This window comes from Carettochelys insculpta, chromosome 7 (genome assembly GCF_033958435.1).
Source record: "Carettochelys insculpta isolate YL-2023 chromosome 7, ASM3395843v1, whole genome shotgun sequence".
Classification (NCBI taxonomy): Eukaryota; Metazoa; Chordata; order Testudines; family Carettochelyidae; genus Carettochelys; species Carettochelys insculpta.
This window is the reverse complement of record NC_134143.1, coordinates 51,893,143-51,907,084: the sequence shown is the minus strand read 5'-3', so window position 1 is coordinate 51,907,084 and position 13,942 is coordinate 51,893,143. Positions and strand designations below refer to the sequence as shown.

The window sequence follows — 13,942 nt, the reverse complement described above, 5'->3', positions numbered from 1 at the left end:
ACATTTGATGTAATTTCACTTAGGAAGGAAAAGATCAAGTGCATAAAAACAAAATGGGGAATAACTGGTTAGGTGGTATGACTATTGAAAGATATGGTAGATGACAAATTAAACATGAGTCAGCATGATGATGCATTTTTAAAAAGACTAATACTGTTCTGGGAAATATAAACAGGAATGGCATATGTGAGACAGTGGTGAGCCTCATTTGGAGCACTGTGTCCAGTTCTGGGCACCACACTTTAGGGGAAATATGGACAAGTTGGGAGAATCCACATGAGAGCTACAAACATTATAAAAGGTTTAGAAAATTGTCCTTTAAGGGAAGGATTTAAAACCTGGGCATGTCTAGTCTTGAGAAAAGAAGATTCGGGTGAAAACCTGGTAAGTCAAATAAGTTAACAGCTATCAGAAAGTGGGCGGTTATCAATTGTTATAAATGCCTACTGAAGACAGGATAACAAGTAATTTAATGTGTAGTAAGAGAGAATTTGGGTTAGATGTACAAAATTCTTTCTGACTACTAAGGTAGAAACGTTCAGGAATAAGCTGAAAAGAGAGGCTGCGGAATCCCCATCATTGGAGGTTTTTAAGAGTATGTTGGATAAACATTTGCCAAGGATTGGGGGCAGTGCCTGGGAGTGGGGGAGGGTGCAGAGCCGTATGTGTCCCCAGAATAGAGCACCAGCTAAGCACCCAGTCCCCCTCATGTCCAGACCACTCAGTGCCCTCCCTAGCCTGGCAAAATCTTTAATCCGGTGTATACTGTTTCCCAGGGTGGCTAGATTAAAGAGGTTACAGTGTAACCATTTAAAAAAATGCAGCAGGTATGAATTTCCCAGCAGAGAGCAATGGTAATAATGCACATTGAATCTGAAGACAATGACTGCTCTGTGTGTTGATGTGGAATTTCATGACTGATTGTATCTTAATGGCTCTGTTCACCAGTATTATGCCAAAGATCTCTTAGTTCCTACATAAATCAAACTATATCTTGATATAAAGGTCATGTAACTTTTGTTTGACACAACAAAGAAGGACTCTGATGGGTTATAAATGAAAGATAGTAGTACTTGTTACTAGCCAACCTAATATTAGTCTCTTCTGATAAGATTTGTGAAGCAGTGATGTGATTTTTTTTCTGTATATTCACAACTTATCTGATCATATAACAATCCAGAAGTGAATTATTTTAAAGGCTGTATATGACCTTTCTAACCTCCATTCATACTTGCCCTTGACTAAGAATATCTCATGGCTATTGAAAATTAAATATAGATTTGAAGACTAACTCTATCTCTCAAACAAAGAAATAACTTCAACAATAGTTTTCTTCATCAGACCTTCGGGGTGCATCTGCACTTGCATTCCTCTTTTGAAAGAGATATGCAAATGAGGGAAATAGAAAATGAAAGAGGTGCAGATTTGCATATTGGACACCTAATTTGCATATTCTTATTTCAAAAGAGCTTCTTTCAAAAGAAGGAAACCAGTGTAGATGCTGCTCTTTCGAAAGTAAAACCCATCTTTGAAAGAATCCTTCTTCCCTTTATTTAATGGGAAGAAGGATTCTTTTGAAGATGGGGTTTACTTTCGAACGAGCAGCATCTACACTGGTTTCCTTCTGTCGGCTTTCAAAATAAGAATATGCAAATGAGGTGTCAGATATGCAAGTTTGTACCTCATTTGCAGTTTTGATTTCCCTCATCTGCATAGCTCTGTCAAAAGAGGAATGCAAGTGTAGATACAGCCTAGGTGAATAAAGTGGTGACTATTTAGATTTGGATCCCTGAAGGCACATTCAACAACAGCAAGCTTCTTGGTTGTTCAGGCAGGGGGAAGTTTAAAGTAATGTCCATGACGGTACCGACCCACTTCTTCAGACCATAGCCATACCAGAACAGACTCAATATATAAATGACAGAGAACCAAAAATCTGTCCCACGAAAGCTCATCTAATAAATTATTTTGTTAGCCTTTAATGTGCTACTTGACTGCATTTTTGTTTTGATAGTATATAGACGAGCACAGCTTTCTCTCTGTGATGAACAACAGTTTGTATCCACTTCTAGTAGTTGCTTCAGAGGAATCTATATGAAACATGAATCTATTCTACCATTGAACTATACTGGTTTATGCTCATTTTAATTTCTTTTATTAGAGATGAAGGGACTATAAAGTACACAGTTTGTCATCTCCAACCCCATCTGTTAATCAATTTAATTCAGTAGCTTTTTTTTATTTCAGTAATGGACGTAACTGACATAATCAATGGAAAAGTTGATGATGAAGACAAACAACACTTTATACCATTTCAACCGTAAGTATAGAATAATATAAAGCATTATCAGAGTAAACTTAAGGAGAATTAAATGTAAGTCCACTGATGTTGTTATAAAGATATTTTGAAGTTTGTAAACTTGGTACAGATTCAACTTTTAACAGATGCGGTCTTAAAACCCATTTTTTCTCATTTTTTTTTTCAGTTCTTAACTTATTTATGTGGAGTGAATACTAGTGACAAAAAAAGCAGTTTCACTCTTTGCTAAGTGCTTTTTTAGCTTCAACTTTAAACACATCTTTTCCATTTTTGTGTGTGAAAGAGCCTGGAACTAACTAGATAGGCCCAGGTTTTTTTGAAATAGATATTTTAAGTTTTTCTTTCATAGGCTACTGGTTTTGGTTTACTCAGGGTTGATGTTTGATGGATGTTTAATGACCTGTATGAAAGGAGTTAGTTGTATCAGGTGACTGCCCATGGCACTAACTGGCAGACAATTAAAGACAGAGAAACCAAAGGATGAATGGGAACTAAAGCAAAACTACATATATAAGTTGATTTCCAGCTCTTTTCAGGAGATTGGTATTGCAATGAGGGGAAGATTGCATTATTTTTACTTGTGCTGTGGGTATTGTTTTATGGGTAAACAGTGGATCAAGGTATACTAGACCCTCAGGTTGAAGCAGCTTTCATTAGTACTAAATTCTCCAAAAATTAAAACTAAAACTAAATTTACTATGCCATGTGAAACTTCATCTGGTGTTATCGGATATATATAAGATTAAAATAAAACACTGAAATGTACTATCAAAGGCCAGATGTGGATTTCACTTTAAAGTCTTGATATGTTTCTGTGGGTTGAATGATTTAGATTCTGAATGTTTGCATATGTCTATAGGCTTTCTTCCTTTTTAAAATAAAAATGTCTTTTAGAAATAGTATGTGCTTATGAATAACAAAAAAAAATTAAGAAAACGAGTTAAGGGGGAGGGATTTAAAGAATACCATTTCAATATCATAACATGAGGAAGGGGTAGTGAGGACATATAAAGTCCATTCCTATTAAAATATAAATGATCAGTTTTACCATTGTTGAATGCAGCGTTGTTCTTGAGTTGGTCCCAGGATATTAGAGTCACAAGCTGTGTGAGGTGGTATCTTTCTCTGGACCGCCTGTTTGTGAGAAAGACAAGTATTGCCCAAGAAAAGTTACTACAAGTTGAACTTCTCTAATCCAGCACTCTTTAATTGGCCACATCTGACATGGTTTTGGTTTGCCAGATGACCATTTATCACAGGTGTGTACAACTTTCCTGTGGTCCCATAAAGTCTTGTCCACCAGTCTTGGGTCTCAGTTTTCTGTGCTATTATTTAGTTGTAATTTACCCCAAATGTCTTCCAAGAGGCCAGTAAATACTAGAAGTTTTTTGTAATGCTGCATTCTCTCATCTGGTACCAGTTAGGTCCTGAGGGTCCTGGACTAGAGAACCTGTACTGTATCTCTCCCATGTTGGTTCAGCTAGGCCCCAATGCTATTGTGTAACTGTTTTACCTTATGACTTCGTATACTCATAGATTTGGAAAGGTGTTTTTTTTTTAATATATTTTATTTTTATTATTTCAGTTTGGAAATGAAGCCTTTTAAAAAAAAAAGTACCAGAATCAGCAAGGTTTTTTGGGGAGCTTAAGAGAAAATTTAAGATTGCAGAATCTGTAGAAAGAAGTCTGGTGACTAGCAGACTAGTTAATAGGTGCCTACTGGCTCTGGCCTACCTGCTTCATGTTTGTATGTTTGTGATAGCAGTGAAGTTTGTGTGAAATGCATAAGTGTGTAGAACAGTAACATAATTCTTTAAAAGAACAATGCTTTTGCAAGATATATGTGTTTATTGTATTTAAACCAATGACAAGCTTTTATTTTAGCAAGTTTAGAAGTAGCCACAGAAAATTAATCTTCATGGATCAAGAAAGTGTGTGCTAATGGAATGTTTATCTTTTTGCTCCATTAAAACTGATTTATACTTGCTTTATATACATACCAGCTTTTGGAAAGATGTGCAATATGTTTTTGTTGCATTTTTTCTTCCATAAAGGAATATAGTCTTTAGATGAGGTTTACACCAGGATTATGAGTAATGTGTAAACGTGAGGAATACCTGTCATATTTCCGATGTTGATTTAAACACTATGTATATAAGAAGCATATTTTCATACTCATGTCTTACTGTGCTTGTGTTGTGCTACGTGCAGTTCTGTATTCATGTGTATGTTTGTTTGTATTCATTCACTGACCTGCAACACAACAGGTGTCAGACACACTTGGCAAGACTGGTGTGGGTATTTAAGTGACTTTTTGTAAATGTTACACTTCATTTGTAATTTTCTCTTCTTCATCTAGCATAACAGAATGATGGAATAGCAGCTCTTCTTGTGCTAAGCCATTTCAGTTAAATGTAAAAATTGTTTCTTTGTAAATTCCATCAACCTATATATACTACCTATTAATAGTCAATGGTAGAAGCTATCCTGAAGGTTGCACAGAATTAGCATACTGTAAATTTTTGCAAAATCATCCCAGTTGGATTTCAGTATTTAACATGGGTCTCTCAGGAGCTCAGTGCTCTTCTTTATTACTGTACATACTATTTATTGGAAGAGGGGTTGGGACCTGATACTTGCATGTTTCTGTTGGGAAGGGTAACAGGATTGCTTGACCTCTCTTTCATAGGCCAGCATTTTCCAGATTAATGATCTTCCTGTATCTTTCTTGTTACCTTTCCTGTCCTTTGTCTTGCGTTGACTAATAAATACTCTTCGTCACAACTATGATATGATCTTTTGTGTTCCCTTGTTACTGTGACTTCTGGTTTTCTGTGACCCTTTGTTCCTGGTGTTGGTCGTCATGTGCATCCTCCAGGCTAGCATTGGATGACGCCATTCGACACAAGCAGCTGAACATATCATCCCGTTTTTCACCCAGGGTGGCAGGGGAGAATGATTTCCTTCAGACTGTTATAAACAAAGTGATTGCTGCTAAAGAAGTTAACCACAAAGGTCAGGGTAGGTATCATTCTTTATGTAAACTGGCATACAACATACAACCTTCCTTCATGCCATCTGACTATTTTAATTTGGATCGGAGGATTCATTTGTTTGTTTGCTTGCTATTGTTTGGTACCAAAAAATACACTTGTCCTGTTTTCCCTCTCTCCCCACACCCTTTCCTTTTTTTGGGGAGTATTATTATTCTACAAATTATCTTCTGTTGTCGGTATGCAGCACTCCGCCACTTTTACATGCATCTGTATTTCTGCCTTATCCACACTTTAATGTTTGCGTATTCAAAGCAATGAGTCAAGAAATGACTTTCATGCCTTGAACTCTGGCCCTGTATATGGGGGAGGGGTGTGTTAACCTCCCCCCACCCAATTTTTCTATTTTTTTCTAATTTGCAACTACAGTCAAAGCAATTGGTCTGCTGTGAGTATAACAAGGAAATTAACTCAGCTCAGAATTGTTACCAGTTTGTGTTCTGAGTTGGCGAAGGAGGACGATGAAATAAACAACACTGCTAACTACTGTCTACAGGTTGAACAAAGCACTGTTTATAATTGTGTATCCTCTGCTGCCAAGAATATAAATATAAAATATATGTGCTAGTTAAAACATTAAGGCTGCGTCTACACGTGCACGCTACTTCGAAGTAGCGGCAGTAACTTCGAAATAGCGCCCGTCACGTCTACACGTGTTGGGCGCTATTTCGAAGTTGAAATCGACGTTAGGCGGCGAGACGTCGAAGTCGCTAACCCCATGAGGGGATGGGAATAGCGCCCTACTTCGATGTTCAACATCGAAGTAGGGACGTGTAGACGATCCGCGTCCCGCAACATCGAAATAGCGGGGTCCTCCATGGCGGCCATCAGCTGGGGGGTTAAGAGATACTCTCTCTCCAGCCCTTGCGGGGCTCTGTGGTCACCGTGGGCAGCAGCCCTTAGCCCAGGGCTTCTGGCTGCTGCTGCTGCAGCTGGGGGTCCGTGCTCCATATACAGGGTCTGCAACTAGTTGTTGGCTCTGTGTATCTTGCACTGTTTAATGAAAGTGTGTCTGGGAGGGGCCCTTTAAGGGAGCGACTTGCTGTTGAGTCCGCCCCGTGACCCTGTCTGCAGCTGTGCCTGGCTCCCTTATTTCGATGTGTGCTACTTTGCCGTGTAGACGTTCCCTCGCTGTGCCTATTTCGATGTTGGGCTGAGCAACGTCGAAGTTGAACATCGACGTTGCCAGCCCTGGAGGACGTGTAGACGTTATTCATCGAAATAGCCTATTTCGATGTCGCAACATTGAAATAAGCTATTTCGAAGTTGGGTGCACGTGTAGACGTAGCCTAAATGTGTTCCAGCCCTATTGCTCTACACTTGTTTTTTTCTTTTTCTTGGTCTTTGATTTATTTATCATTTGCGTAAGTAAATCCAGAATCTCAATGTACCAGTTCTCTCTTGGAACTACTTTTATTTATATAATGTGTCTGAGCAAAGGCTTTCATGAAAATATACTTTGCTTATTCAGCGACATTAAGTATGAGAGAAGTGTGGATAACAGAATTGCAACCTTTTTTTTTTTTTTTTTAAAAAAAACAATAGCAATAGAATGGAAAGAGGAGAATGGCTTTTGTTTAAGATGTTTTCTTCTACTTTGAACTGAGCCTGGAGCCAGTATTTATAGGGAGGTGTATAATTACAAGTTACTAAATTGCAGCTTTCTTAGATTTGCTTTCAGATTCTCATCTGTAAAAATAAAAAATGGATAGAGAGTACTTGCTGTGAGTGCACAAGTTGCTCATTGTTGCATTTTCCTGTTACAAACATTATGCATTCATTTTCCTTATAAAATTTGCCTGATTATATTATTTTATTATACTGCTCCTTTTTCTTTCACTTCTATAATTGTCTTTCTTTTATTTCACTCTTTTATACTTTCTTGCAATGACCACTATTAAGGAGTCATAGTTTACTGGTAATCACTCATTGGTATCTGAGACTCAATCTTCATCTGTGCCAATGCACAGGAAGTAATTGCATGGTGTCTTTTGGCAAATGTGATATTTTAAAGACACTTTTGAAGTTTTCAGAATGGTATGTCTTATATAAGTTGTACTGTAATAGGTTATCCCCATAGATGGAGTGCAAAAATGACCTCACATGCCACATGATGGGCTAGAGAGCCAGAGTTACCTGCAACAGCAGCAGGAAGCTCCATGCCTAGTTAGTGTGGGGACACTGATCCATCTTGCCCATCAAATGATCAGTGAGTGGGAGGAGGTGAGGCTATTTATGCCCAGATCTACAATAGAGGGGATCTTCATTTATTTATTTTTTAAAGCTGGACCAATTTGAGCAGCACCCGCTCTCCCTTTCCTGTGGGTAGTTTAAATAGCAGGTCTTGTGATCTGCTCAGGGCATTAGGGCATTTTGTCTTTTCTTGGGTGGCTGGGAACCAATATGTCCTGATGGCCAGGTTGACCAAGGTGAGGTGGGTTTTATGCCTTCTCCACATTGGGGTGGGAGCTGAATGGGGGCAAATGTATGAAAGGCAAGGTTAGGCTGTGAGGATGCAGTTCATTATGTTAGCCTGTGGAGGATGTCCAGTGCAGGTACACCTGAGGGTGTGGTCTGATCAAATGGGAAAGCTTTTTAAAGAGATATTCTTTTTGAAGGAGTGGAAATGGGTTTCCTTCTCCTGTGTCTGTTAAAGTAGAGAATCAACCCCTGTTACCAGTAGTCACCCTTAACTCTCATGTGATGGAGGGAGAGGTGTGCTGAGGTCCCAAAAGCAGGTTGCCCGGTGACCAGATTGGAGAAGTGGGTGGTCTGGCAGGAGTGGGTGGAATGGCTATGGAACTACCTGTTCTGTGCAATTTACATGCTGGGTATTTCCAGACTTTGAGGAGTTAAGTTACAGCCTGACTAAATTGCATCCAGAGTCTCCTGTCCTCCTTCGGGCATAGCTCGAACATGTGTGTTGGGGACAAATATCAGAATTGAGGGCATCTTCCGCAGTTATCTGATGCTTTCCTTTCAGATCTTTCATTCCAGCTAATGCTGTGCCTTGTATTTCTCCTATAAAAAATAAAACCCTTTATTGTCTCCTTTGGAAGATATATGAAAAATCAGAGGACAGGCATAAGCTGCAGACCAATGCTACTAATGGCCTAATAACCATTTTCTGAGCTTAAGCCTGGGGAAAAACAAAAACAAAACTAGGTCTCCAGGATAGTTCTGCTGAGTCTCTGCTGGGGTCAGCACTATTTTATCTTGTTCAGTGAAGAATTTATTTCAAAGATTCTGTAACAGTTCCAGAGTGCAAACTTCACTGTGCCCAATTAAGCACTGAAGATTCCAGTTTCTTCTGGCCAAATCAAACTCCCATTGTGCAGTGCAGCAGAAAGAGATCCTACGCTGTACTTAAACTTAGTTTTACTGAATCCCTTCCACAAATTCTGTTTTCTTAGGCCTGGTTTACACTAGGGAGCAAAGTTGATCCCAGAAATGCAATTCTAGCTATACCATTAGTATAGCTGGTATCAATGTTTCAGGATTGACTTTGTTCCCTAGAGTAGATTGGGGCTCTTCGGGCTCACGCTGATGTTCCTTACTCCACGCTATCGCGCGGAGTACCAGAGTTGGTGGCTGAGCCCAGACTGATCGATTTTTGCCATGTTTTCACACGCATGGCAAAATCAAACTCTGGAAGATTGATCACGGCATGTGGAACCCTGGGTAAGTATAGGCATACCCTTAGATGTGAAGATCCCATCCCACCTAATCTCAGCCACCATGCTGTCCAAAATATATTCTTCTCTATGAAAAGAGAAAATTTCTTTCAATCATTAACATCTATTACTATGCAATAGACAATGAACTGCTAATTGATTGCATTATTCCTCACCCCACTACTCAAGAGAAGAAATAAACTGGGGCTCTATTACTACGATGGTGGTTCTTTGCATCTGTGAGAACGGGCAGAGCTGCACCTTTTATAAAGAACCCCATTGATTTTGTGTAGGCTTAGAGATCTGCTTGCCCTTGTGCAGTCTGTTGTGGAATTTTGGCCTAAGAGGCTATCTCCTCCTTTAGGAATCTCCTACAATATATTTTTTTAGACTATATGAGCTACATCCGCTACATCTCCAACTCTCTCTCACTCTCTCTCCCTGCATTTCCAGTTTTCCTATCAGTTTTGTATTGTTTGCCTTAAAATATGTTCTGATCTGAAGTTCCCAGTGCATTTTAGATGTAGTAGTTGTAATTGAGTTTCAAAGCATTTCTTAAATATTTCTTGCATAGTATTGTAAAATGTGAGTATTATGTATGTTGTCTTTTGATATTTATAAGATGTTTTTGTTTAAAAAATTGGAAGAATGTCTAATTACATTTTCTGCTTTAGGTTTATGGGTGACGTTGAAACTTCTTCCAGGAGATATTCATCAGATTAGGAAAGAGTTTCCTCACTTGGTGGATAGGTCCACAGCTGTGGCCCGGAAAATGGGGTTTCCTGAGATTATTATGCCTGGTGGGTAACAATAAATTCATCTTGCATGTGTGTATTCCTTGTTTTGTTTTCATGATCCTTTTTCAATAAGAATATTTGTAAGGCAGGGTAGTTTAAAACACTTTCATCCATGAAAATTTAAATTAAAATACATTATGCCATGAACAGTTCTGCCTTTCTAGTCTGCACAAGTTGAATTAAAATTAGGTTTCAAAAGGGAAAACCAAGGAAATAAAAGCACTTGGAAATATTTTACAAAATGGTAATAGGCTGTTATGCCTTACATAACTACAATTATTGGATTTATTTTCTGTTCTGTTTAGTTTCTGGTACCACTGTGGTAGATTGAGGTTTTTAAAAATCTCACTATCAAAGATTTCAGCCTACACCTAATTATATGTACATGTTCTGTCATCACTACCAGTGGCCATGCTCTGTTAATATATTGTCTGTGGAATGAGTTGCAGATGAAGATATTGTTGTAAGATGCTTGTCAGTACCTCCGATAGTGTGTATCTAAATTTTAAGGGCATAGATTATTTTCCCTAACAAATATTACTGTAAAATTCCTAATTATAGTTTTATATTTCATTATACTATGCAGAACTATGTAACACGAAAATTACTATGACCATTGTGAGTTTTTAATATTTTTATTTTCTTGCCAGGTGATGTTCGCAATGATATCTATGTGACATTAGTTCAAGGAGATTTTGACAAAGGCAGCAAAACAACAGCAAAGAATGTAGAAGTTACAGTATCTGTTTATGATGAAGATGGCAAAAGATTGGAGGTATTTCTTTTGGAAAATGGAATCTTTGAAATATTTCAGTATATTTGCACCAATTTTTCCAACATCATCTTGAATATTTGTGAAAAATCAGAAGATCTGAAGGCTTTTTTGTGTGTTTTTTTTTGTTTGTAAAGAATGCCTTTCCCAAACTTCTCACACCAAAGAATAAAGACTTTAGTTTATCACGTGTGACGACGTATTGTGGCATGCAGTTTGATTAAAATTAATAAGTCATGAACCTAGTGCATAAGACCTTTTCTTCTAACCTGCATACTGGATCCTGTTTTTCTCTATTGAACAAAAATGCTGATTATTTTTTTCTATGTGAGGTGGGTGTGTGAGTATGGTTAAATGTTTGTTTGTATTTTTTTGTCTTTCAAGAATGTGATTTTTCCTGGTGCTGGTGATGAAGCCATCTCAGAGTACAAGTCAGTGATATATTACCAAGTGAAACAGCCTCGCTGGTTTGAGACTGTCAAGGTATAGATGATGATAAAACAGTTTTTCTCATATTGGTCTAATTTCAAGATAAAATGAGACAAGATTTTAATAAGAAATCTTTAAAACAAAATTAAGGGAATTAATATGGTCAGTTGTAGGAAGGATAAAAGAATCAGCTTATGCAAAAACCTTTCAAGGTTGCTAAGGAACATTGGCATTGAATAGAATGTAAATTACTCTTCCATCTTTTTGGTCAAAATAAATTTTAACATGGATATTCCATCATCTGTTTAAGATAAATATGGTAAACACGTATTACAGTGACTTAATCATTAGTATATTGGGATGCTGAGTTTACTGGTGCATCATATTAATGATGCTTAATTAACAGCACAGTAACAGCTTTCCAGACTAGGTGTCAAAGATTGAATATTAAAAATGAGGCAGTGGGTAGCCCTTTGAAAAACACACATTGGCAGTTACAGCTGGAGATAATGGTAATTGAAAGGAGACTTGGCTGATATATTTTTTTCATTCTTGATATTGTTTAAAAAAAGAAGGCTCTTCTCTCATTGCAGTTGAAGCCAGTAGTTCGCTGCTGTGGGAAGTACTAGTGCTTCTGTGCTGGACAAACAAAAAAACAAACAAACCTGCAGCATTGAGTTTCAGAGCGCAGGTGAAGTTACTTGGGCTTATGGGGCTTGGACTAAAGGATAAAGGCTAAAAATAGCAGTGTCGATGTTTGTGATGAGGAGGAAGTCAAGGCGCTGAGATGCTCCCTGCCTTGCTGGGTCTCAAAGCCTGGCCTTCAGTCTTGGTAGGAACTATTTTTCACCTTGTAGGCTGAGCCCTGCAAACCAGAGACAGTTGACCAGGTCCATGAGACACCCTGCAGCAACATTTTGTTGTTTGTTTTTTAGTTTTCAGTGGGGTATGTCTACACTGAAAAAGATCTGTTGTGGTGAGGAAGAATGAATTGCAGACTTGTAGCTCAGCAGCATGTAGTCCAAATTTAAATATTAAGAAAACAGGACTACTTTAATTAAATACTGAGGGAAGAAATACATAGACTTGTATTGTTGTTTTAAGAGGGTGTGTTAATGATAATTATAAAAAAAAGCTAGGTTAGGATACACTTGATCTTCAGGTAGTGGAAAGACAACAACATTGTGAGAGTGAAGGGGGTGGGGGAATTCAGGAAAAGAGCTACCGGTGTATGTGGTATGATGAGACCAAGGCAATTAAACTGAATTGGCAGCAGTGACAGTGGTTGACAGCAGCAATCGCAACCCCCTGGATTAGAGAGAGAGGCTGTTCTAGAGAGTTCTGTAGTTACAGTGTAAGTGTCAGGAGTCTTATTAATTGAGATGAGAGAAGCTGACAGCATCCAAAGGGCAAAGGATACTATGTCTGGAGTTGATGCTGTGAAGATGTGCTGAACTGAACTGAAGGACTCTGCAGGGGCCTTGTCAGGGCTCTGTCCTGTATAGCAGTGCAAATGAGCTACTTTGGATATTGGTGTGAGTGAGGGCTGCTGGGTTTTGGGGTGTCTTGTATAGCTTTCTTGCTAGTCCCAGAGTACCATGTGGTGGGGAACATGGTGTGCCTGTCTCCTAACCTGCTACTGGCTGAGGGAGTGGAGATGTCGTCTCAGGGAGCTACAGCCCTTAAAGACCTTGCATGAAAAATAGTGCTGCTCCTAAGTAGCTGTTTTGGAAAGAGCAAAACATATTATTAGAAATGCAAGAAAAAAATCACCTTATCTGTCTCTCTAAAAATGCGGAAAACACATGTGGAGAACCTGGGTGATAGTCTGGTATTGATAAAAAGTGTCTGAAACTGTGGTTCTTATTTTTCTCTTCTGTTGTACTTTGTGAAGGTGGCAATTCCTATTGAAGATGTGAACCGCAGTCATTTAAGGTTTACATTCCGTCACCGATCATCACAGGAGTGTGAGTAATTCAGTCTTTCTGCTGTTGCTATTGTCAGTTCTCCATGCCTGAACATGCTGTATTGATTAGTTTGTTTCTGGCCTTGAACTGGTCAAAGTCATTATTTTTAGTCTTAGGATGAATTGGCACTTCTACTATTATAATTACTTCTATTACTGTTTATTTACTTACATTGCAGCACCTTAGAGCCCCATTTGGCAAGGTGCTGTACAGTTTTTGTTTTTGCTCCTCCTGTTAGCCTTGATGGCCTCTTTCATCTTCCCTATACACCCTCCCAAGGCGCCAAATGTGACAACATAAATAAATCAAGTGCCAGCTTTGCCATAAGCAAGAGGCCCACAGGTAGATAGGTGGCTAAGAGGTGGTGATCCTTTTGACTTGTTTGGGAGATGCTGTGGTCTTGTATGTAAGGCAGTTTAGACCTCGGTTCTTATCTTGCCTCTAGTATTGACCTCTGTTTTGTTTCAGATTGTGGCTTGGATATGCAAGCAGTTTGCCTGCCTGCAGATCACTAGCAGTGGAAATACTCTGACTCCTCCAGAATGATGCCATATGACTAAGCATTTTCCATGTATTAGCAATGGCTGCTCTCGTAATATAAGGAGGATTTACTTAGACTGTGGTAGCATTCACTTGATATAGCTATTATATATGACTGTCTTGGATAGTTTGTCTAATTTTCAAAACATCCAGTAAAATATTGTGATCATATTGGTTTATGCACCAAATCCTTAATCAGATAAGTTGTACTGGATGCATCTGCCAAAGTGCTTTTTACCTACAAAAGCTTATGCTGAAATAAATCTGTTAGTCATTAAGGTGCCACAGGAATCTTCCATGTTTTTGCAGGTACAGACTAGCATGACTACTGCTCTGAGACTAATAAAAACATTACTTATTTTAATGAAATATTTCATAGTTCTGCTAATG

General features: G+C 38.5%; 1 protein-coding gene across 4 annotated transcripts in view; it reads left to right on the top strand.

The window, feature by feature from the left end:
* Window positions 1–13,942, top strand: part of DOCK1 (dedicator of cytokinesis 1) — a 620,618-nt gene that overhangs the window by 88,837 nt on the left and 517,839 nt on the right. For 3 of the 4 annotated variants that reach the window (XM_075000462.1, XM_075000465.1, XM_075000466.1), the window contains 6 exons: window positions 2,248–2,320; window positions 5,199–5,341; window positions 9,722–9,847; window positions 10,495–10,619; window positions 11,001–11,099; window positions 12,940–13,012. In XM_075000462.1, coding sequence (XP_074856563.1) covers window positions 2,248–2,320; window positions 5,199–5,341; window positions 9,722–9,847; window positions 10,495–10,619; window positions 11,001–11,099; window positions 12,940–13,012 — 639 coding nt within the window. The remainder of the gene's footprint in view (window positions 1–2,247; window positions 2,321–5,198; window positions 5,342–9,721; window positions 9,848–10,494; window positions 10,620–11,000; window positions 11,100–12,939; window positions 13,013–13,942) is intronic. The other variant, XM_075000464.1, reaches the window with a different exon arrangement.